The sequence below is a fragment of the Phyllopteryx taeniolatus genome, chromosome 1 (genome assembly GCF_024500385.1).
Source record: "Phyllopteryx taeniolatus isolate TA_2022b chromosome 1, UOR_Ptae_1.2, whole genome shotgun sequence".
Taxonomy (NCBI): Eukaryota; Metazoa; Chordata; class Actinopteri; order Syngnathiformes; family Syngnathidae; genus Phyllopteryx; species Phyllopteryx taeniolatus.
In genome coordinates this window covers 239542-263928 of record NC_084502.1, presented here as the reverse complement: position 1 = coordinate 263928, position 24387 = coordinate 239542, and the positions used below count along the sequence as shown (strand labels likewise).

The 24387-nt window shown below is 45.3% G+C and overlaps 1 protein-coding gene across 4 annotated transcripts in view; it reads left to right on the top strand.

Annotated features, from left to right (window-relative positions):
- The first annotated feature begins 478 nt into the window (after positions 1–478).
- Positions 479–24387, top strand: part of LOC133476940 (neural cell adhesion molecule 2-like) — a 182058-nt gene continuing 158149 nt past the window's right edge. For all 4 annotated transcript variants that reach the window (XM_061771129.1, XM_061771050.1, XM_061771221.1 and 1 more), the window contains exon 1: positions 479–685. In XM_061771129.1, the coding sequence (XP_061627113.1) occupies positions 556–685 (130 nt within the window). In that variant the 5' untranslated portion in view covers positions 479–555. The remainder of the gene's footprint in view (positions 686–24387) is intronic.

Below are 24387 nucleotides of genomic sequence, written 5' to 3'. Positions count from 1 at the left end.
CCTGCAGTTCCATTATTATCCATTATTATCAACATCTTGCTTTTAGTCAAAACAGGCTCGTTCCTTGTTGCGACCTTTGCGGATGACGCCGCGACTTCAAAATCCTCATTGATTGGGATCTCACGTCAGATGTCATAAGGTGGGCAAAATCGACACGGGCGTTGACGTGAACTGCGACGATGTCGCGAGAAGCGAGCTATTCCCCGGCCGTGGCCTTACTTAAGAGAATTTTTCCATTGTGCCAACATGACTGTTGTGTATTTGGCAGTCAGAATTCATCTTTACTCAAGTACTTAAATACGAAGTGAAGTTGAGCACGAGAGCTTTTAGCAGTCTTTATTTCCCCCTCGTTTTTCTCTCACATAAATCTCTGTACTTGTACTTAAGTGGAGCACGTGAGAGTTGATTCGCCACCTCTGGCCGGGCCGCCCGTCACGTTGGCAGAGAGCGCGCTCAGTGCACGAGCCCGGCAGCGGGAGCGCGCGTAGAGGAGGAAGGAACGAACGGAAGCAAGGAAGGAGCGGAGGCAGCGCGCTGGACCGCAGACGGCCGCGGATGAAGGGAGGCGAACCTCGCTCGCGTGGCTTTTTCCCGCACGGCGTCTTTCTGGCACTGCAAAGGAGTCGCTCGACAACGATGCTCCAACTCGTGCACCTCTTGGCGGCGTTGGTGTGCGGCAGCCAAGGTAAAACGCGCGCGCGTGCGTGCGTGCGTGCGTGCGTGGGCACGGGAGGCACGGGAGCTTGCCGACTTTGTGGGCAACTTGTTTTGGGGCTGGCGATGGAGAGGCTGGAGAGGACCAGATTGTGGACTGGACCTTGTTTTGTAGTTGCATCACGTCTTTGCAGGAGTCAGGGGCTTTGGAAGGTGGGCGGGGGGGGGGGGGGGGGGGGGGGGGGCGCGCACATGTTCATTTTCACGTTTATTTCCACTATTCTGGTAGACCAATGCGTGCAACTTCACGTCGCAACGGAAGCATTTGGAGCCGCTCAATTTGGGCAACGTGCGGCCCAGTCGCTCTCGCAAGCGTGCACGAAGATGAACCAAATTGAGCCATTGCGCGCGCGCGATGCTGCAGTCGCCGTCATGGGCGCCTTGCAGAAGTTTGGTGGTGCGAAGCCGCGTTACGTGCGCCTTACGTGCGCCTGCGATCGGCAGGCTTCGTGACGGGAGACTCACAAAAGAAGGCATGGCATCAACTTACTTGGCGAACTTAAAAGCACCTCGCAGCCTGATGAGCACGCGCGCGCGTCGTGCCAATCAGGTGCCGCCGCTTTCGCTCGACGGGTGTGATTTGCAGTGGCTTGCCGGCACGCGACGGCAGGGGGCGGTAGAGGGCCGCCAAGTGTTGCGTCTCGGCCCGCCTCAGGACACTTCATTAGGTACACCTGCCCAGCGAGGCTCTTGTTTTGCATGAGCAAAATCTCACCAAAGTAGGAACGACTTCGTATGAAGATATTCTCTGAGCACTTAAAGCTTCTGCTTGTCACTATACGTCACTGGCATAGATGAACAAAAAAAGTGATTTTTTTGTATCTTTTCGGACCGGTGAATTGAAATTGGATCATTTGCTGATGATCTCTTGCGTCACTGATCGAATGAGATTCGAGACAAGAGCAGCGTCAACATCTGCTCACAGTATAATAATAACAATTATTGTTATTATTATCATGCTCACTGTTGATTGACTCTGCCAGAGAAGTATTCATTTAACACTATTAGTTGGATTGTTGTGGTTTCAGCATCACATTGAGGATTGTTTGTCTTTGTTTGCTTCCTTCAGTTAGCTCCACAAAAGTCCTAATATCGCAAATATTACAAAGTCCTGCCAGTCCGGTGCTGGGCAGCGCCGCAACCGTGCCCATCAAACAAATGGTCACAACGCTGCTTGCGTATTGGATGTCATTAGATTTGTAGCGAATGTCGTGTCTGGTCTGTGGCGCCCCAGTTCGAAGGTGTACAGCGACTCAACTCGGACCACTGCTGCCATCGCATGCGATGTACGTCCACACATTTGATCGGATTGATAGTTTGTCGTGTCGTCCGGTCAACAAGGTCTGCGGCTTGCTCGTTTGGAGAAAAAGCCCTTTCAAAATTGTGTTGTGCCCATGAGGTGAGGAAGAGTTTGGGGGTTTTCCTCTTCACCTCGTGCGATCCGTCTGTGAGTTAAGCAGACTAACTAGCATAATGCCGGAATATGTATCGGCTTTGTTCTTTTGTTGCGGTGCTCTTTCATCACATTTTGCCAAGCGCTTTCGTCATCTATCATCTATTCACGATGGCAAAAGTCCACTGTAATTAAGCTACTAGACAATACGCGCGACCGAATGTAAATTAGCATCAAAAAAGGGGCTGATCTTGAATTGAAGAGCAAAAAATATCACTTGGAGAAGAATGAAATCATCACACGGGGATTGTTTTTCTTGAGATCTACTAGCGTCCCCCGCAGCCTCTCACGGAAAGCGTTTGCTTTCGCAAACCCAGTTTACAAACCTCTCCGCACTTCGCATCCTTGAAGGTTGATGTATTCAGCTTTTACCGACACTTAGTAGAATGAATTACACGCTCGCTTGGGCTCGCCGGGGACCCGGCAATGTGATGTTAAGTGGCCTAATTAAGATATTCCGCCGTACGTCTCAGGGGGAAATGTCAGTGGCTCCGGGTTTCAAAGATTTATACCCCTGCGCCTAAGTGTCTCTCGTTGCAGCCCGAGCCAGGGCCGAAGCGCGCGTCGGAGGTTTGTTCGCATCACGCCAATGCGAAAGGAGCACGACCGCACATGCCTTCAAATAACGGTAGGGATTGCATATTTACGAGAACGCCGCATCGGCGTGTAAGATTTGAGCGATGTTCCAAGAAGTACAAGAAAGCGGAATGGCAAACGCGCGCGTACGTATGAGGGGCCCATTTCAAGAAGGGCTGCAGTCAGCAGGCCTCTACATTGTCCAAAGGGCAATCTCATTGTTATGGATACGCCATTTATTATCCTGCTTTATTTTGAGAGCACGTGCATGTGTGTGTTTGTACCCTTTAGCGCTCATTTCCCCAAGTTTCTTCCTCTGCATCACTTTGCACGCTAGTTCCATTACGACGCCAGAATCCAAGCAGTCACGGTGGAAATGAAGTTCAAGAAATGCGACGCTATTAAATGATTCAAGCCTTTTCCGTGTGACGAAAACGTTGCCCGAACGCCTTGTTTCAGCTCTTCCGCATGATGCTACACAAAGTTGTTGGACTTCTCAAGAAAACACACAGCATGTTGAAATAAGTTGTTCACGGGGATGTTTGAGGTCAGCGACTGTGCAGCACTTTGGAAGAAGGGATGTGCCTTGCTCAAAGGCATTTTAAAGGCGGTACAAGTTGTGCAGCTAAAAGGATGAGCATCAGGGATTAGGAGACCTGTTCCAAATATTCACACTTAAAGAAAAGCGTGTTGCCTTCGGTCGTGCTGGAAACAAGCTGACACGATAGCAGTCGGTGAGAATTTGGCACCTTCTCAACGAGATTTGCCACCGTAACGTCGTCTGCCAGCCTTCCTTCTATTCTCATTTTCCAAGACTCCCCGTCGTCATGGAAGCGACTAATGTTCTCCGCGGGGAGCCCGCCGCTTACCGGAAGGCGTGAGAAGAGCGTCTTGAAAATTCATTCATTCCCAGCGAATCTGATTGCATCTCGTTAAAGTGCGTCGCCAGAGATGAGCTCCAACTCTGTGGAGTCACACTGAGCCAAAATTAATCAAATGTAATTGGACGATGTTGAGAGGAAATCAGATTAGAGCCGACTGATGTGATCGGAGGAGGCGGCTTACTTCGGTATTAGCCGAGTAGCAAACACTTTGGCCGCCGCGTCTCATCCCAAAAGTCTTGCTCGCAGCTGAAGCGTCGGGCCACCACCGGAAGCGGTCGGCGGGCCGGCTCGGCGCGTTCGCGACAGGCCGTGACGGTAAAATACGCACGCTCCGTCCAGCGTGTGTAAAGCGGCCGATGTACTGTCGTTTCCCCCTTCAGATTCCAAACAAAAAACAAGCTGCGGCTCCTCGCTCCTGGAGTGTCGTCACTGCTTTCATTTCACAGGTGGCGAATGCTTCGTGCTTTGGCGGAGGTCTGCGCTCGCTGACAACTCTTGTTTATTATTCGTTTTGACGTCGTTCGGTGTTGCCGTCCGCTGACACTCTTTTAGTCTGTGTGCCTTTTCGACTGGATTTATTCAGTCGGGCATCCAGAAGATAAAGTCGCAGTTCCCCAACAGGTGTCCATATTTACTGGCAAGGTGAAATGTTGTCCATTTGTATTGTTGTTGTTGTGAAAACCTCATTTGAAAAACTAGATTTGATTGGATTCAGTTGAATGATCTGTTTGAAGTCCAAAGACTCCAATTTGCCTGATCAGATTGCAATGGTCTTTTTTTTTAATGTTACAGGCAAGTGAACTTCAAACTCTAAAGCAGAGCTCCAGACTAAGTTTTTCACTCGGAGCACAAACAAAATTTGAGCGGCGCGAACGTGTGACGTGTAACGTGACTTGCAAATAAAATATTCACATTTCCTCTCATGTTCATTGTATTACTGACAAATATTTGGCCAACGAATGCAGAAACTACAGTACAATATTTTAAATTCACCTTTTATTGTGTAAGTTTTGAGACAAAATGAACCAGTTTTAAATACTTAATGTTTAGGTCGGCAGCGGCATTATTATCTGCAACTTTTGTGTTGCCCGCATGTCGTGGCCGTCGACAGCATTTGCCCTTGATTGAATTTGTCTCCATGCAATACCTCAGTCAGGCAAATTCGCTTAGCTAGCCGTCCCAAAAAGAGAATTTGCTGCCTTTCTTTTGCCACAAACTAGTCGGTTTGTCTCCTTTGGCACACTCGGTTTACTGGGGAGGGAGTGAGCACTGGCAATCCTCTTGGCCGTTGTTCATTGTTGACAAGAGTTACGATATGTGCGATAACCCCAAGACCCGCCTCTTTTCAAACATGAACCAATTATGGTGGTCATTTGCCTTATCAAATAATATACAGTCTTGCTAAAAAATATTGGCACCCCAAAATAAAAATATCATTCTCTCACTATTCTTCAGCATTGAGCAAATATAAATAATTTTGTTAACCCTAATTGACCTAAAACAGGAAAACTTCGGTCTGATTTCATGTCAGATGGTCAAGAAAAAAAGCATAATATCATTTCATACAGTCACGGCTGAGCTTTGAGCACGACTGTATCTATCGATCTATCGATCAATCTAAATCCTTACGGATTGAGCTACTGCCTCTCCACATATGCGTGACGATAACGTGGATCAATCTGTCGATCGGTTTTGGAACACCGCGGACTGCCTCGCTTGCAGTGTAGTCCTTTGAAATTACAAACCGGGCTTCGACATCCAAGTGGAGAGGCTGACGTCTTGATTTAGTGGCGCATCAGACAGAAATGGATGATAAATGGGTGACAGGAAGAGCGAGCCAAACGACAGACTAAGGTTGGAATGATGAGGACGAGGTATTGCGGAGGAGGCTGCTATTGACAGCAGCAAAGGCTTTTTTTCTGTTTTTGGTTTTGATTGTGCTGTTTGGTGGTAATGGGCCTAGTGTCCGTGGAGTATTAGCTGCAGAAGCTGCTGAAAATGTCGGCGTGGGATCCAAAACAGTGACTGATTGATTGACGTCTAAAGACTAGAGAGGGTCCTTCAAGTTATTACTGGGATGCTTTGTGTAAAACAAAAAACAAAACAACACATTTTTCTTTTTCAGCCACAATTTGTTTCTTTCATTGCACCGTAAGGAAGGGTCTGTATTATGTCATTCTATCATGTATACAGCAAGCAATCACTTTTTATTGGAAGTGACACTTGTTCAAATGCTCTTTTTAAAAAAAAAAAAACTAAACAAAAAAAAAACTCCGACCAAATTGATGCTACTAACCTTCCCAAGACTCGCCCATCTGCCGTCCTGTAAACAAGCACCAAAGATTCTGCCGCATGACTTTATGTTGCTGGCTCTCCTTGTAGGATCGGTTCTATTTGGAACACGAAATGAGAGGCCATCTCGAAAAGACATGTCCGATATCCTGCCAGGTGGCCAATATCCTTCTTTATGGGAGGTGGTCCTTAATGAGCGGCAGATGAGAGGCAAAGACGAAGTTTGCTTGCGGTGTGGCCGAACACTCTCGGCTCTCCTGATTGCCTCTTCGTGCCAGACGAACTTCAAACAGAATTGCCTAATGCAACGTGGGCCAGCTTTTTTTTGTTTCTCATTTGACTTCCACTTCTGATTTCTTTTTCTTTTCATGTGCTCACGCCCGCACTGTGCACGCTCCTCCCACGCCAGAAGTCTCATCCGCGAGGGGAGCGAGTCTTTTTAAGCAGCGCTATTCGCCAGTGTTTGAGACTGCGGCCCTCAATGTAGCGATTCAATTATATCGTCTTTCGGTTGAGTTTTTCTTGCGTCAAGTCTTACATTCATATCACGCAGCTTTTAATTCATCCTTTCCCTCATAAACAAAGAACCCAAAGCGACGACAGCATTTGATCTGAAAGCTGCAGATCTCGAGGAATCCAACAGCTCATCTCCTCGGTCGACAAGCGATAAAAAGCGAGGCTGGCCTGTGTCCCAAATTAATAGAGTACCCCCGCGCGGTCTGGGAGTTTCATTTGGAACAGTCACGCTACATAAAACGCCGCAGAAATGAGCAGTTGACTGAGGGCCCCCAGGAGTCGGAGAATAACCTTTGCGTCATGCTGCTCCTCCACCTGTGGGTGTCCCCTCCGTCACCTTCATTCTAACACTACTACTTATTGTCTGGTTGTCAGGTTGAAGATTTGAATTTTACACATGGAAATGCTGGATGAGATTACGCCACAACCTTTGTTTGTTGAAATAGGAAATTAAAACGCAGATCACTTTTTTTGTCCGTTTCCCCTAAAAAGTCAGTCAGCTGGCAACTGTGGCAAATTCCGAGTGACAAATACAGAGCGTGGCGTCACCCCCCCCCCACTCGCCTCCCCAACCCCCCCAGGACTGCTTTAGTCTTATCATTATATTTGCAAAGGGCAAGATTAGCCATGGTAACAGCTCAGTCACGACTGCACGCCTCACAGCGAGGATTACCACGATGACTAACCACTTGACGCACCGGACACAAAACCGTTCATGTTGCGCCACAAAGTCGACTTTAAAAAAAAGTGGCAGCTGTTTGTGTTCATGGCAAAGCCAAGAACACAAACACATATTTAGTGATAATAACCTCATCATCTTGTTTGTCTCACTTAAATCATAAGCACAGTGCTATTATGGGGAAAATTCCGCTCATTTTTTGTTTTTGTCTTCATCAAAGTGGTGCAAGGTTTCACACAATCCGTACCAGGACGCTGCTTGACCTTCAACTAGTTTGAATTTTGCTAAATGCTTTCTGCTATGAAATAATGAAAATAAACTGTCACCATTATCAATTATTTTTTTTAACTGTACAGGCAATTTTTCGAAACCTTTTAAAAATTCCTAATTGTGTAAACAAGTGTTTAAAAAAAAAGAAAAACAAAAAGAAAAGTAACCAAAACCTTGGAATCTTATTGTTCAAATTTGCATATATCACGTCCTGCAGTATTTCCCAATCTTTTCTGAACAGATCGCATGGCACACTTGCAAACCAAAAGTGTACTGGAAAAAATGATCTTGTCTCAGTTTACTTGCAAATGTACTTAGAGGGGACCTACTTTGCCAAACCAACTTCCATCCATCCATTTTCTGAGCCGCTTATCCTCACAAGGGTCGCGGGCGTGCTGGAGCCTATCCCAGCTATCTTCGGGCAGGAGGCGGGGTACACCCTGAACCGGTTGCCAAACAATCGCAGGGCACAAACAAACAAACAACCATTGGCACTCACATTCACACCTACGGGCAATTTTGAGTCTTCAATAAACCTAGCATGCATGTTTTTGGGATGTGGGAGGAAACCGGAGTGCCCGGAGAAAAGCCATGCAGGCACGGGGAGAACATGCAAACTCCACACAGGCGGGGCCGGGATTTGAACCCCGTCCTCAGAACTGTGCGGCAGACGCTCTAACCAGTCATCCACCGTGCCCCAAACCAACTTTTTCTAATATTTGCAATGTAATATTGGGTCCATGGTGCCTCAGTAAACATGTGAAATATGAATTCAAATAGTCCCCCCATTCCTGAGTTCCAGACGTTTTTCTGCTGAGAGGCCTGAAATCAGCTCGTTGGAATTTCTAAGCGTAGATCTCCGCCTACCTCTCCGCTCCCGAGCCAGCGCTGTCGACATGACAAACACGTGCTCTCCCAACACGGAGGCAAGCAATCAGAGGAAAGGGGGCTGTCTCAGCCAAATATGGACAAAGCGGATACGAAAGTGGGTCAAACAGAAGTAGCTGTCAGAGGGGCCGTTTCTGAACACTCAGATGACAAAACAAGGTGTTGTTTGAAATGAAATTGAGACTTTTATACTAAGTCCATGTTAGAGAGTCAGTCTATGGAGGTCGAAATAGACAAAATACGGGAGTGTAATGAGTGTGAAATGTTAAACACAAGCTGATATGAGCTTATTCTGTTGTATGAATGGGAAGAGATGAGCTACATTGTGCCTTCTGGTGTTTTCTGGGAAAGAATTTCATTGTTCCGCTGTCGCTGGCATAGATGAATAAAGATGCATTGTTTGTAGTAAATGAATAACAATTTTCAGTTATTGAAGTGAAGTAGGATAATTTTCCGCTGCACTCGTGATGAGCTCTCACGGAAAACTCGTTGAGCCTTACTGTATATATTCTTCCTCTTTTCTTCCAAAACGTTTACAAAAAGCCAAAGAGAAAAACCTTCCATTGTATAAACCGGAGGTGGTATTAGTTAATCCGTCAGAACTTGGCCTTTGGGGCCGGTTCGTCTTGGTTTAAGTCCTGTTAAGTCTGTTAAGATGCTGGTCTGCATCCTGACTACTCTCAAGGTGCCCTTGAGCAAGGCAACGACACTCTGACGTCACACCTCACGGTGCCTGCTTATGTCAACATTCAATTTGTCGGTACTTACTTTTATCAATGTCTACTATTCAATTTACTATTCAAAGTGAGTAACATTTAATTAATAAACTGTTAGCAACTTGGCATAAAAAGCTGACCTGAATGAGAGATGAATGTCATTTTGTCATTGAGAAGTATCTGCACCATTTGCACAATTGACATTGTCCCAGATTATCGCACTTCTAGTCACTTTGAACTGCATACATTTCTTGAAGTCTCTGCGCCATTTGCACAATGGTCACTGCACCAGACTATTGTTCTGTTAGTCATTTGACAATGCTCTAAATTGCGCCCCTATTTTTTTTATGCCATTATTTGATGATAGAATTATGGATTATCAAAAAAGATTCAATTGTGACAGCCCTATATTTTGACCTTCTTGGTCCTGGATGTAAGATTGCCTTCAAGATGACTTATTGCACAACTTGGTTTGACTTGACAATAAGACTTGGGACTTGCTTGAAATAGTATGCAGCATGCAGGTATTTTTATTTCACATTCACACTGGGTGATTTTTATTGAATCCATTTTCGAGCCACTGAATCATTTCAGATTGTATCTTTCTAAATGAACCAATATCGTCCTTCAATCGAATCGTTGCCAAAATCAATGATTACGCCCAAGAAATTATTATTCTTATTCTAAATGATTTGCTCGTCACAGCCTTATAGTTGACCCTATTGGTACTGAACGTGAATGTCACTGATGGTGTAGCGGTACACTCTCCTGACTTTGGTGCGGGCAGCGTGGGTTCAGTTCCCACTCAGTGACGGTGTGAATGTGATTGCGAACGGTTGTCCGTGTGTATATGTGCCCTGTGACTGACTGGCGACCAGTTCAGGGTGTAGTCCGCCTTTCACCCGAAGTCAGCTGTGTTAGGCTCCGGTGCCCCGTGACCCTGACCAGGATAAAGCGGTGTTGCAAATGGACGGATGGTACTGAACGTAAGACTGCATTACTAAGCCGACTTGACTTATCTGAGGTCTCGACTCGAGACTTGTGACTTGTCTTGACAAATAGGACTTGGGACTGAAAGTTTCAAGGTTAATACCATCTCTGTCCATCAATAGCACAGAGGGATGCAGATCCAGTCAGTTTTTTTTCTGGGCAACAAAGGCAGATTTGGGGAGAACTTTCAGGAAGCTGTTAGCAGTGCAACAGGGAAGGGAACGGTGGAAATGTTTTTTTTGTGCGTTCCTGTGCAGCGCATCGTTGAAAATCAATTATGTTACGTGATACAAACGTAATCCCAAACGCTGAAACATTGTCAGTGAACGATTGGAAGTGCTTCCTATCTGACAGTGCAGCTCGGTGTGTGTTTGTCAAAGTTTATCTTCCACCTCTCCACATGCATTGTCTCGTTTTTCACATTTATATTTTTACACATTCTTATGACGCCATTTTACCTGCCGCTCTTTAAAAAAAAACAGTTTAAAGGCTCCGATGCGCCAAACCTTCAACTCTTGATGCTTGAATCAGTTTCTTCAAGCGATAAATTGAAAATGTACACCCAGACGCACTCCCGAATGGGAAGAGGAGCTTTTTTTTCTAGATGCTTGAGTGGGTTTGTTGGCGTTTTATACAAAAGAAGAAAAAAAAAAAAAAAAAAAAAAGCCAATTTGAGACGGTCGCATGTGACCCCGTGTTAGTGTGCAAAGACGGATAGTGACCGACTTTTGCTGTTTAGGGCCAACTGTGCTGCTGCTAATCTACAGACTGCGTCATTTCCCCTCCTCCGAACGAGATGAGGCCGAAGTGGAGGAAAGTAAGAAGGAGAGCGACAGGGAGGTCGGGTAGAGAGTGTTGGGAAAGTTCATTTTCTACACAAACTAGTTCAGAGTTCACTTCACCGTTCAGTTCATAATTCAATATTTTGAACGAAGTTCACCATTCCAAAAATGGACCACTTCATAGTTCTTCTTTTTCTTTTCTCAATATGTTGCTGACAGGTTATTTCCCTCAAAATATTGGCATTTCATTTCTTAATTCAGGCCACACTAGTAGCCAGCTGCAGCGTTCACCCTACAATCTTTCAAAATTCAAGCAAAATCTAATCATGGCGTGCAGCCTGGCTAAGTGAAGCCGTCTTAGCTGAGGATGCGCGCCTCAAAAATCGTATCCACGTGCGTGCACGTGGATGTTCCAAAATGAGTTGATGGGCAGACTCCTTGCCAGCACGTTGGTTTCGTGCACTTGTGCCTCGGAAAGGAGAGTTTCTGGGTTTGACTCTCGGTTCAGGTCCTGATGTGTGTATTCTTTTTTTTTTTTTTTTCCAACTACCTACCTCCCAAATTCCAAAAGCATGCATGTTAGATTTCAAATGTTCTATATTGTTAATGGTTGTTTGTCTGTACGTGGCCTGCGATTGGCCGCCTCTCGTCCAAACTTAGCGCTCCAGTTTATAGAAAATGGACGGCTGGAATTTCTTCCATCAAGACGGTTATTAGCTGAAGCCCAAAAAAATGGATTGCCAAGACAAATGATGACTTTTTCCCCCTCATTTTTGCTTCATGTTTAAACTTGTATTTGCCTTTTAATCGTGAACACAGATGAAAAACACACATTGAACACGTAACGTGCTCCAGTTTCCCGGTGCGCGAGGGCACGTTCGCGTGACCACCAGATTTACGATCCGTTTCTAAAAGCAGGCTGTGGCGAATGTTCCCGGGCTGGCAAACGAGCCGCCCCCGCCGCGCCCCGAGGAAGCCTTCTGTAATTAGAGCGGGGAGCTCACCTGTTACCAAGCGAGCTCTGAGGAGCGGGGTCGCGGCGGGGCCGATAAATAGGCACAGAGGAAGATGACCTTGACACCGGCAACTGTCGTAGCTCCTTTGCGTCCGGAGTTTACTCATCTTCCGCCATGAATATTGCTACAAAACATGCATCCATTTCGCTCATGTTTCGCAGAGTGCCGAGCTCGTCACGTGACCTGCTCGCTGCCTCGGCCTTGTAAAAACAAGCTACCCAAACAGGAATTGTCAGCATGCATGTATTTCAAATAAGTACACAGGCGGGCGGATAGCGATCCAAACGAGCGGCACGGTCCTTCCGTTGGCCCAGTAAAAACACGATGAAATATTCAGCATGTCTCGCAGCACTTTGGGTTCTACCTGTCTCCGTTTCTCTTGCTGGGTTTGTTTATAGGAAATGAAAAGTCTCTGTGCTTGTCAACATCCTCATGGAGACATTCGCTGGGATCCACCGAGATCCATTCCAACGACAAAAGTCTCCAACCTACGCAGTACAAGAGTCAGAATTACAGTAAATATTTGTATTCCAAATACTTTGAGGCATATAAAACAACAAAAACAAAAAGAGTAAGTGAGGTTGTAACTGAACGAGATGACATTGTTACGCCATTGCGCAATAGTAATTTTTAATTTGGGTAAACCGAGGACCCCTTATGTGAATTTGAATGGACCGAAAGTAACAAGTGACTACAAGCCTGCTGTGTTGTAAAAAACTAACAAAAACAAAAGTGCTACACAACAGCCAAGTTGTAAGATCTTGCATCACCTGCAGTTCATATTAATGCAACAATTATCTACCAGTGATTCATTTGGTGCATAAATGGGCTGTTTTCTTGAAAAATGTGTTAAAAGTAATCAAAATATGAGAAGGCTCAAGGGAAAAATCAAATTCTACTTTTCCCCAGCTGGGATAGACTTTTTAGCAGCCCACTGCTTTTAATGAAAATAACATTTGAAACGGGTCTGGAATACTGTTTAAAAAACGACAGCATAAAAAGTGTGGATGTCAAAAATAATAATGCATTGGTTTTATATAGAACCTTTCCATATACAGTATGCATAGACGCAAAAGAAACTATTTACAACTAGTAACTATATTTTTCTTAATAATTCCATTTCAGAAGTAAAAATGATTTCCTCCCCTTTGCGAACTGTGTCAAGGTTTCCATTTTTGAACATATCACATGAACGAGCTTCAAGTAGACACTGCTTCAAAAATTGGCGGCTTACTGCAGATTGCGCTTGTTTTGGTTCCGAATGTGAAGATCAGCGTTCCCTCGATCACCGTTCACAGAAGGCTGTGATGCACCGGTAGCTTTTGTTCAAAATAACTATCATACACAGTATATAAGTGGTGGATTAGTTGTACAAATTGAAGACAAGAAATTTTACGTGGTCCTTGCATGCTTTGCTTTTCTGTATGCGGCCCTCAGAGGATAAAGTTTGCATTCCCTTGGCATAAGTGGGATAGAACATGGATAGATTCTATTTCAATATAATGATCACTATCAAAACATTAGAAAAGTAACAATAAATACTAGGCTTTACACGATCAGGATTTTTGGGACCGATCACCGATCAGCGAGTTTAAAAATTCGATAACCGATCACAAGATGGACGAATGTGTCTCTTTAAATGACCTGTTCATTTACTGTATATACTTGTGTACATAATTGCTTCAAAAATTATACTTACAATCAATAATGTATCTTTGTTCCTCTATTTATGCCAGCGAGGCATAGTGACAGACAGAACAAATGAATGGTCTTCTATTAGATGGCAGGAAGTAAATACAGTAATTCATGTATCCACTTTTTGTGACAATTTATGTTTGTTGGTGTGCCGTGAGATTTTTCAGTTGTAAAATATGTTCCTTGGAAATCACTGCTCTCGTCAGATCGTGTATTCTAATCAGTCAGGTCAGACCAACATTACAACGTGACAGAAATACTGGCTGCTAACTTACTGTAATTAAATGACTTTATTTTTAATGAAATGACTTCACCCACACCAAAACATTAGAGCATGATTCGACAGAACGGCGGCATGTTTACCTCCAACCGTTCGTGCTACCGCTAGTTTGCTAGGCTACATAACGTTTTGTTGCCTGCTTGCGAGCCGTATCGTATTCAAAGTACGTGAACATACCTCAAGCGAGCCTTAAACCAACGTCCTCTCCTGTCCTGAGCACCGGTGACCACCAGCACACGGTTTTCCCCATTTTGTCCTTAGAATACAGTCGGTGTGCTCCGCTCTTGTTGTCGTCGCCACGGTAACGAGGGTATCCTGTCGCATTTGAGTTGACAAGATAAAGCCCAGTGATCGTAAAAAAACGGGATGCGCTGGTATCGGAATACAAGATTTTATGGCAGTAGTCTGACAGTGCAATTGTGAAAGAGCAAATTTGTCTTGTAGTCTGTTCCGGGCATTACGTGTTGTCTGTCTCAGACGTGTTGTCTGTTCCACACCGCCGACATTATTTTTTTTAATAACTTTATTGGCCGTGAGATATTTACAGTACTACGTCAAAAGACATGCAACAAGGCTAAAAATAAACTAGCGTTTGGATTCAAATATACTGTGCACGATGGCGACGCGGAGTAAATGTCTTTTGCGGAGCTGATCAATGACGACATTGATCGGATCGGCGAATTTATGACATTAAAGCCGATCAGCATAAAATGCTAATTATCAGCCGATACCGATCAGGCCGATAAAATTGGTCTAAAGTCTAATAAATACCTATAAATGATGACAGTTGTTATGGCCTAGTCTAGGAGAAGGCAGGTGCAACATAAAATAGCAATACACTTAAATGTGATGAACAAAAAAGTCTTTTATTACCACACATGCACAGAAATGAACAACACAATTTTACACAAGAAAAATGACGTGCTCCTTTGGGGTTAGCCAAAGTAACAAACAAAACACATCTAAACCTTACGTAAAATAAAATGAAACCAAAATACATTTACTGAACCTGACGTCTTAGCTAACAAAAACAGGAACTGAAATGGGAGCTCACCCTAACTGCTTTGTGTTCTTTATACACATGGTTAACAAACAAAAAATAAAAGCTCAATTACGGAAAAACACAAAATGCTCACTAAAATGGGATGAAATACACTTAATATGAACTTAAAACAACAAACCCAAACTGGCTTACGAACGAGGCGGTATAGTAGCGAAAAACATGAAATGCCGCCAACGAGGCGCGATGTGCTAGCTGTCAAACGGCGGGATGTGAAGATTAGCGTCTCATCGCAGCAGCCAATCAGCAGATGCCAGACGGAGCCAATCAGCAGGGCCTGTTCCGGGGAGGCAATTAGCCAATCACTCCGCCCCTCCCCCCCCCCCAAAAAAAAACAAACAAATAAAAAACACGGGCATACAAAGATCCTCCCAAGAGGATTTCTTCCTCTATGTTGACAATCCCAAAACGGCAGGAGCCGTCACAAAGGTCAGTTGGAATTTGACATTTTAGTCCTTCAAATATGTCTTTGAGTGCTGAATATGTTTACTTCTTTTCCGGATGTCGCGGTGCGTTGCAGGTTTTCTTGCTTGTGTGCCATATCACTCTCGATCTTCATGCGGTCTCGTCCTCATCGCAGACCTCAGGCGCTGACTCATAATATCACTTAGTGACTTAGTGAGGCAGAAAGGAAGGAAAGAAAGAAGTGTTCCGTTTGCTGTCCGTCCATCCATATAGTTATGTGCCACGGGGCATCAGTGAACGCAGGGTGCGGCGGAGTTTAACTCGAAGTTTGCTAACCATTAGTAAAGCTGTGTTAGCTTGTTAGCCGTCGCAATCGGTCAGGAGCACGAGCACGCGCCATCAAATGAGCCGTTATCAGTATTGCATCGAGGACAAACGTGTTTGAAGACAATCGTCATGCGCGTCAATGCAACACAGCCGACGCGGTCGAGATGCTTTTGCTGCAGTCGGAAGCGGTTTTCCTTCTTCTTGGGCAATTAGCACCATAGGCTACTGACTTCGTGTGGCAGCGCCCTCCACCCAAGAGTTCCTCACGAAGCAATACACACGAAGAATTCTTCTTGAAAGAAGAATTCAAAGAATGCTGTTATTGAAGGGATTTTCCCCGAGTCTGCGAGGCCGCGTATAGCGTTGCGTGTGGACAAAATAACGTCCTCAGACAGACAAACTGTGATGAAAACAATCGTCATGACTTCCTCCTTAAGAGTCACGTGGTCTGTTTTTTTCCATCTTGTAATGTAATCATGAATAAATGGTGACATCATATTTTATTTATATACAGTGGTCCCTCGTTTTTCGCGGTTAATGGGGACCAGAACCCCCCGCGAAAGGTGAAAAACCGCGGAGTAGAAACAAACTCACTGTCTTTTCCCTGCAATCAGCAATCCACAATGCCAATGCAGCTTCCATTTTCACAATTCTCTCATTACGCGGAGTTACCACACGTTTGGCTTCTTTATTGAAGCAGTTTTGCGGATGTTTGCTTCCTCTTTCTTGATGTACCGCACTGTAGATTCATTCACGCCATAATGGCGTGCCACAGATGCATAACTTCTGCCCTCTTTGATCAAATCTAAAAATCACTTTTTCGCTCGGCGCCCCGGAGGAAGCTTTCGCAGGGGCACAGCGCTTCGCTGGCATTGTAAGGGCTTGCTTAATTAATCCCCCAAAAAAGTTATTGCGAACACAACAGCGTGGACGAGACTGGCGAGACACAACACGGGAAGATGCCGGGTGAGGCTGCGATGATGCGCAGCCAATCGGCTCCCTGGATAAATCCACTCGTCCTCTCATTGGTCGATGTCGCGCCGGGAACCAATCACGTGCCTTGTATGAGTGCCCGTACGGTACAGGCATGTACAAAACCTCTGAGTCAACTCATCTCTTTGTTTGGCATGTAGGGAAACCTTCTCTCGCGCGCATCAACATGAAACATCGCGTCTTTCCGCAATATGGCTGCCGATATGGCTGTTTTTTCAATAAATGTATTTATTTATAGAGACGCAAATATGTCATGCCCATGAGAGCGGACGCTGGGTGTGCTTCTCCGGGTACAAGACAGAAACGGAGCGGGTGAGTGAGGATAATGAAATGATCGATTTCTACTGATTTGTTGATGCAGCCCGAATTCACAAACTCTCCTTTATTTCTTGTGCGATTGGTTCTATTTTTGTATGATTCAAATATAGTTACAACAATCTTCCTTGACAATCGCGCCATGTCGTCTCTGTTTACCTCCCTATATGAACACCAGGGGTCGCAGTTGTTCCATGGCAGCCAGATGCTATGCGTGCGCGGGTGTGAGTTGCGACTTGTAATTTGTTGCCGATTGTCCAGTCGCGTCGCCTGGTGCGCGGTCCTGGAGAAAACCCACGCGAGCGCGCCGAGAACGTGAAATTCCACGCAGTTTCAAACCCTCAACCCCTCAACTGAGAGGCAGATCTTTTTATTGTAGACACTGTATTTTTTTTTGGAAAGCAGGCAATGTCCTTTATTCAAGGTCGCAGTTATTAAAACCAAATACAAATCCTGATGCATCATTAAAGAGATTTGTCAGTACAGTTGCATGCAAGGTTTCCTTTTTTACTCGAGCTTCCCAGAAGCTGCTGCTGGAGCAACATCGCCGTGTCATTGGATTGCGCAGATTTGCTCAAAAAAGCACACTGTCGTCATGTAATCATATTAGTGGAGGGAATATTTTATGACCAAAATAATTTGCGACAGGATATTCTCGTCGCTGCAGGGATTAGCAAATAAAAACATACGCCTTTCAATGCTGATATATGATGAGCCTGGAGATGTCCCATTTTGGCCTTTTAATCCCAATTGTCTTCTCCTTTTGCACTTTTGTAACAGTTAGTTGCTTTCGCCTTCCTTTAGTGCTTGCGAGTCGTGTCCAGGAACCGTAACCGTTCTCCAAGACAGCGCGCTAGCCAAACATCCCGAACACATGTTGAGTAGCGTTCATTAGTCCTGCCGTTGCGAACGGTTCATGAATCGCGAGCATCTGGAAACGCTCTGAGCTCCAAGCGCAACATGCCCCGCTGGCCAATGACCAATCGGATTGCGGCATCCCATGGTGGCGCGCGATGCCAGAGGCATGCCGGCCGCCCCACGGCCGACAAACTCTGTTCGTGGTGGGGACTTTCAAATTGAAATGTGCTGATTGGAACGTGACATTTGCTGGAGGCTAATGGGGCTTAAGTTGAACCCTGTAAATTGTGTTATCACCTTTTGTTTTGGACAACAAATTATTATTCCATCCATCCATTTTCTGAGCCGCTTCTCCTCACTAGGGTCGCGGGCGTGCTGGAGCCTATCCCAGCTATCATCGGGCAGGAGGCGGGCTACACCCTGAACTGGTTGCCAGCCAATCGCAGGGCACATAGAAACAAAGAACCATTCGCACTCACATTCACACCTACGGGCAATTTAGAGTCACCAATTAATGCATGTTTTTGGGATGTGGGAGGAAACCGGAGTGCCCGGTGAAAACCCACGCAGACACGGGGAGAACATGCAAACTCCACACAGGCGGGCCCGGGGATTGAACCCTGGTCCTCAGAACTGTGAGGCTGACGCTCTAACCAGTCGGCTACCGTGCCGCATTATTATTATTATTATTTAATTTTATTTTTTTACCTGCGCCAGGAAGGAAAGTACAAGAGGTATTGCTTTAATCACTGTTTGTCCGTTTGTTATCAACATTACATCCATACATTTCATATCTTCATCACCAAGATTGCTCAAAATAGAAGTAGAAATGCCCGCGACTCGCACTGAAAGCATTGCAACAAGTTTCATATTTTGGAGATAAGCAAGACTGCGCAGTTGAAAGTAAAACACAGCAACCAAAAATACATTTTCATGCATTCAACGAACCACCAAATGATTACAATGATGATTCCGAATGACTAAAATGCCACTGATGTACATATTTAACAGCCTTGGTGTACGTTTTTGGGTTGTAGGTGACCTTTTTCCAATTATAAACTTCTTGAATTCATCTTCCTTTGACAGACATATAAAGGAGGTGAAAATAAACTTCTTGTATGTGACGTTTGTTTAATTTGCTGCCGTCTTGGCCTTGTCACCAAGTTGTCTCAACTGCTCTTTTACCGGGTTAAACAAATTTGAATGAAGAAAAAATAACCATGACGTATGTACTCAAAAGCATTTGGACTTTTTTTGTGGGCTTTGTTTTTCTTTATTGTATGAATGTTGTCATGTTATCCATCCATCCATTTTCTTGCGCTTATCCGAGGTCGGGTCACGGGGGGCAGTAGCTTTAGCAGGTTAGCCCGGACTTCCTCCAGCTCTTCCGTTGTCATGTTATGTACTGGATAATTTCTGCTGCCTCTTGGCTCTTGAAAAAGAGATTTTATCTCTAAATAAGCTTTTATCTGGTTAAATAAAGGATAAATATAATGTCAAATAAGGCCCGCCCTCAGGATGCTGGACTGTGATCACGTGACACCTTTACTTGGCTGAAGTCAACTATTGATTTGACTGAATATTGATAACGTGCTGCTGTGTTGATGGTTTGAAAACAGTTAACTTTCCTGTGGGTGTGTCTGTAATGTGGGGAACACACACACACACACACACACGTAGGGCGTGTCTTACACCATGCATCTACAGACACAGAAAATGCTTCATGCTAATTCTTGTGTCTGAGACGCGGGACGCACACCACACGAGATTCCTGCAATTGCTCCCAAATGTGACTTGAGTAAAGTCACATTTGAAGTACACGTAGCGCGTTCCGACCCGACTCTGCTAATAAGCGAGAGTCGATGCACGTTTGTGATTGTTAGTCGTTGTTGCAGTTCGAGTTCTTTTCTCTTTGGTTTGCTTGTCAGTTCAGGTCGTTCATGTGAGTTTCACAATGTTGCTCTCGCTGTCATTTTGTCGTAAAGTCAATTGGCGTGTTTGTATCAGTGAACCGGCGCTGTCCGTGGTTGGCTACTCGCAAATTCAGCTTTTCGGCACAACTGTCGTAAGAGCGTTGCCGGTCGGGCAAGTGCAAAGTTTAGCCTGTGTTGTTAGTGAAAGTTCCACAGTCTTGGCCGCACGCATATGTGTTTGTTCTACTTTGTAGGAATAAAAAAGCTCCAGCAATTGTAATCCATTTATTTTAAGGGCCATGTTGTTAGATGATATTTGTTGTTATTTGAAATGATATTTAAGTGTTTTAGCGTTTTATATTTATGGTTTGAACAATTGATATAGGCAATTCTGAACATTTTTTTTTTGGTCATTGGTGTCATTTACTTGCATTTTTCTGTTAATCGAGGCAGGGCTGGGTTCCTCTTTCGCCAAGAAAAGTGCAAGTTTACTGCATGTGTGTGTGTGTAGCTTTGGCTTTGAAAATATATTTTTTGGATTTAACGTCCGAAATGAGGTGGATCGGGAGAAAACAAGGAAGAACCCGCAGAATGACGGTCGCCGTCTGACAGTTGCAGATTGAGTTTGCACACCTGCACTTAAGACGGAAAGAGACGAGCCACGTCCTGGTTTCGGGACCGTACGCTCTCGGGGGAAATCGCCGGCGGGCCGAGCCCGTTTTCTGTTGCTCCTCCGTCCACCTGCGCCACCCTCTGCCCGCCCTGCCACACAATAACAACGGTGCCGCAATCAAACAACATCTGACTGGAGCTGCCTGTCTTCAATCCACGTGTTTACCTGCAATGTTTGTCCTGACAGCTGCAGCTCTGTGGTCCTCATTATCGCAGACCCTCCTCACAATCCCCCCCCCCCCCCACCCTCCTGGCCATCCCAGATTCAAAAGGCCAGTACTGAAGACTGACTCAATCAAAAGCGTCGGAGCGCTCTGAAGCTCCGTAGGCCGCTCGATAACGTTTAGACGCTCGGATGCAGATGTGGTCGTGTTGGGCAGGCGAGGCGAGGTGGAGGGATGCTGCTATTGATGACTTTCTGCCTTTTCGGGGTCTTCCTGTCTTTCGTCTGCACTTTATCAGGTGTCTGGATTTTGCATCACCCTCGCCTGCTGTCCTTCGTTTAATTTCCGGCCTTCTTTCTTTCCCCTACCTGCAAATACCCCTTTTCATTTGCGGCCAAGAGTGCTCCATTCATATTCAAATCACTCTCGTTGTCTCTTATCCTTGTAATGTATACTTTAATTCCCACATTTTGCATCACGGAAATAAATGCCAGCGCGACTTGTGAAGAAGTGTTTTCTTCTCCATCAGCAAATTTCTCGCACAAGCGCGCACACCCTTGAGCAAGACGTAACAGCCCTAGATTTAATCCCCCGTTTTGCACGCTGGCCAAAAGTACAAGATCAGTAAAGAGGTTTTCTGGCTGCTCTGAGTGACAAATGTGTATTATTTGCCGGTGTTGCCGTGCCGTACGTACAACCTGTTTATGCAAAAACCTTTACGCGACGTTTGACGCCTTTTGAAAAGATGCAAAATGTTCAGACTCACTTCAGTGTGTAGTGAATCATATCTTCCGTGTTTCCTCTTTCCGTTTGTCTCCACTTGCTATTAACATATTTGATTGCAGGCAGCAGATGTGCACTTGTTACAGCCTCTTGTATATACAGGAGCTCAAATGCGTGGGAGTGAAGATTCAATCTTTTCTTCTCGTCTTCTCTGTTGACAGTGATTGAGTCATGAGATCGCATCGTCGTTCTTTGATGCCCATTTCTTCGTACCTTATTTAAAGAGGCCACAAAGTGAAAATAGCTCTTCTAAATTTGTCACACACAGAGGGGAGTGTTGTTAACAACATTGCCAAGTTTGTTTAAAAAAAACAGCAAGTATATTAAATGCGGCCGTCGCCTCTGCTCTCAAACTGTGTGGGCGTGTCTGCTCAACAGTGTTGGGAAATTCATTTTCTACGTGAACTAGATCAAAGTCTAGTTCACCGTTCCAAAAATAAACTAGTTCATCGTTCCCCCCCCCCACCCCAAATGCTGGCATTTAATTTTCCCATGTTTGCCACCCATACAGTCCACACTTTTGCTTGAATATTTTTTTTATTTTATTTTATTTTTTAAATGAGGAATTAAGCAGCGTCTGCCTCACAGTTCTGAGGACCGGGGTTCAATCAATGTGTGGAGTTTGCATGTTGGGTGAGTTTTCTGCGGGCACTCCGGTTTCCACCCAAGTCCCAAAAACATGCATGCTAGGTTCATTGACAACTCGAAATTGCCCGTAGGTGTGAATGTGAGTGCGAATGGTTGTTTGTTTGTATGTGTCCTGCAATTGGCTGGCGACCAGTTCGGGGTGTGCTCCGAGCTGGGATAGGCTCCAGCACGACCCAGGTGAGGAGAAGCGGCTCAGAAAATGGTCTTTTGTCCTTAATGTGCAAACAAAAACATGCAACACAGTGCGACAAGATTGACGGTGAAAGGACATTGATCCTCGCAGAACATATTCACTCCCATTTGCGCATTGTCCCTGAACGCACCTCGCGCACACAGGCTGCTGCGACGTGCCTGGCGACCGTAAACATGAACGGCAGCTGCCAAATACGGCGTTCATCCCTGACACGTGACAGCTCGTATTTAGCGTGTCCAGACGGGTTTTATCCTGGAAGTCCCAAACAAAACTCGCCACAAAGGAAAAAAAAAAAAAAAACCTTCGCAGAATGAGCGCGTTCTCACTAAAGTTTATCAGGCAAAAATTCACATTCGCCCAAAATATGAAGTAGTTCATGAACAACTTCTGCCGCTCAATGTGTGAAACTGACAAATGGATGCTACTTTGACGCACTTAACGTTATTAAGCCTACACATGTCTACATGTTCGAGCCTTGAAAATATATCCGCTTCAAGCCTGCGGGCGCTGGCCACCAGCGAGCCGGCGAGCTAACAGGCGCCTCTTGGTCAGCGGATGGGTGGCGGGCTCGTCTGCGGAGTCGCCTTCTGCATCGGCCACTTAAATAACGACACCAAAGTGTTCTGCAAATTGTGGCGTCCAGGGAAGATGCATTTTCAGGGTTTAGGCACAGCTAGCTAGCTAACTGCGCGCTGTAGTGGTCGAAATGGGCCTTACGAAGTAATTCTGCATAACCACGTGTGAGTTTTTGTAGTGGGGCAGGGGCGACTTATGCTCAAGTGGATCACTGGGCGTCGTTTTACTACACCCCTAACAAAATCAGAAAAACTGAAATGGTAAAAAAAAAAAAATTTTACATTATATTTCCCCAATTCAGTAGTACATACATTGCCCAGGTTTTCAGCAATGATCTATATTGTCTATCAATTCTTTCATATTCCCCCCCACAAAAACATCATTATTATTCATGTTCCAGGATTCCAACCTTTCCCATCACAAACCTTTGTTAAGCGTAGGGGCAAATTTGAACATTGGGAACTGTCAAAGAAGTGTACTTATTGTTTGGCTGACGAAAGGTCTGAAGGACGATTGCAACTTGGAAGAGGTCCAACAGTCTCGGTGTTCTTTGTGTCATTGCGGCTACCGCAACAAGGACATTTTGTTGTACTCCAACAAGCAGAAGAATTTTGTCTCGTGTCGCATCGCACTTGAATTGTAGATACGGACGGGAAATGGATTTCATCTGTTGACTCCCTTCTCAAATCTAATTAGGCTTAGCTTTGTAGGTTATGAGGAGAGATCAGCTGTCCACGTTTCGACGCAGCGTTCCTCGTACAAACGAGAGAGGAGAGATGAAAGGAAGGAGAGATTTGCTGTCGGCACTCTTGAGCGCTTCCCTGCCACGGAAAGCAGACGTTAATCACCAAATCGGCCCAATCGGTGGAAAAGTGTACAACTTGAAAACACAGGAAGGCCTCTTTTTTGGATTTTGTTCTGGCTTGATTTTTGAGTCAGCAACAGCATTTTAATGTTATTCAAAGCTGCTATTTGCTTACAAAAGGGAGGGATGTTCTCCACGGGGAATACATTCGTGCTTATGACTTGGGCATGTTTAGTCTGTCTCCTTGTTGTCCCTTTTTTCAGCAACGCCCCTCTGGGCCGCCGACGCATCGCGTGCCGTATCGGTCCCGCTCGGCTGCCCGTCCGCCGCAGGCCGGTCAGGAGCGTCCGCGGTCCGGCCGCCGGCTGAAACGGAGCTACTTGCACACATCCGAGCTCAGTTACGCGGAGGTTCCAGGATGAGCTTTCCTTTCAGCTGTGAGTTTCTGGGATTTGGCCGAAGGTGGACGCCAGCGTTCCACCGTGGCACCCGGTGACTGTGCCCTTGTTCGCCGGGCATTCCGGATCGGTCCCATGGCGCGACACTGCTGCCCACTGCTGGCTTACGTGCAGAGAATATGTGACAGACAAAGATTTTTCAACATGCAGTTGGATGTCGAAATGGGCATGTCACTCTCAAAAGTTGTATTCGTTTTTATTTGTTTCAAATAAAACACACTTTCATTACAATTGCATGCTGCAATGGCATTGTCAAGTATCAGTAGTCAGTATCAGTGCGGACGTCAATATAAGTACTAAAAAAGGTGGTTTTGGTGCGTCGCTAGTCATCGCAGTCGAGTTGTTGAATTGTTCTTTGGCCACCACATTTGATTTCATTTGTGACCCTAAGAATATATTTTGTGGACACAAGGCCAAAACATAGAAAAATCTAGTGAATTGTGTATTGTGTGTAATGAGTAGCATG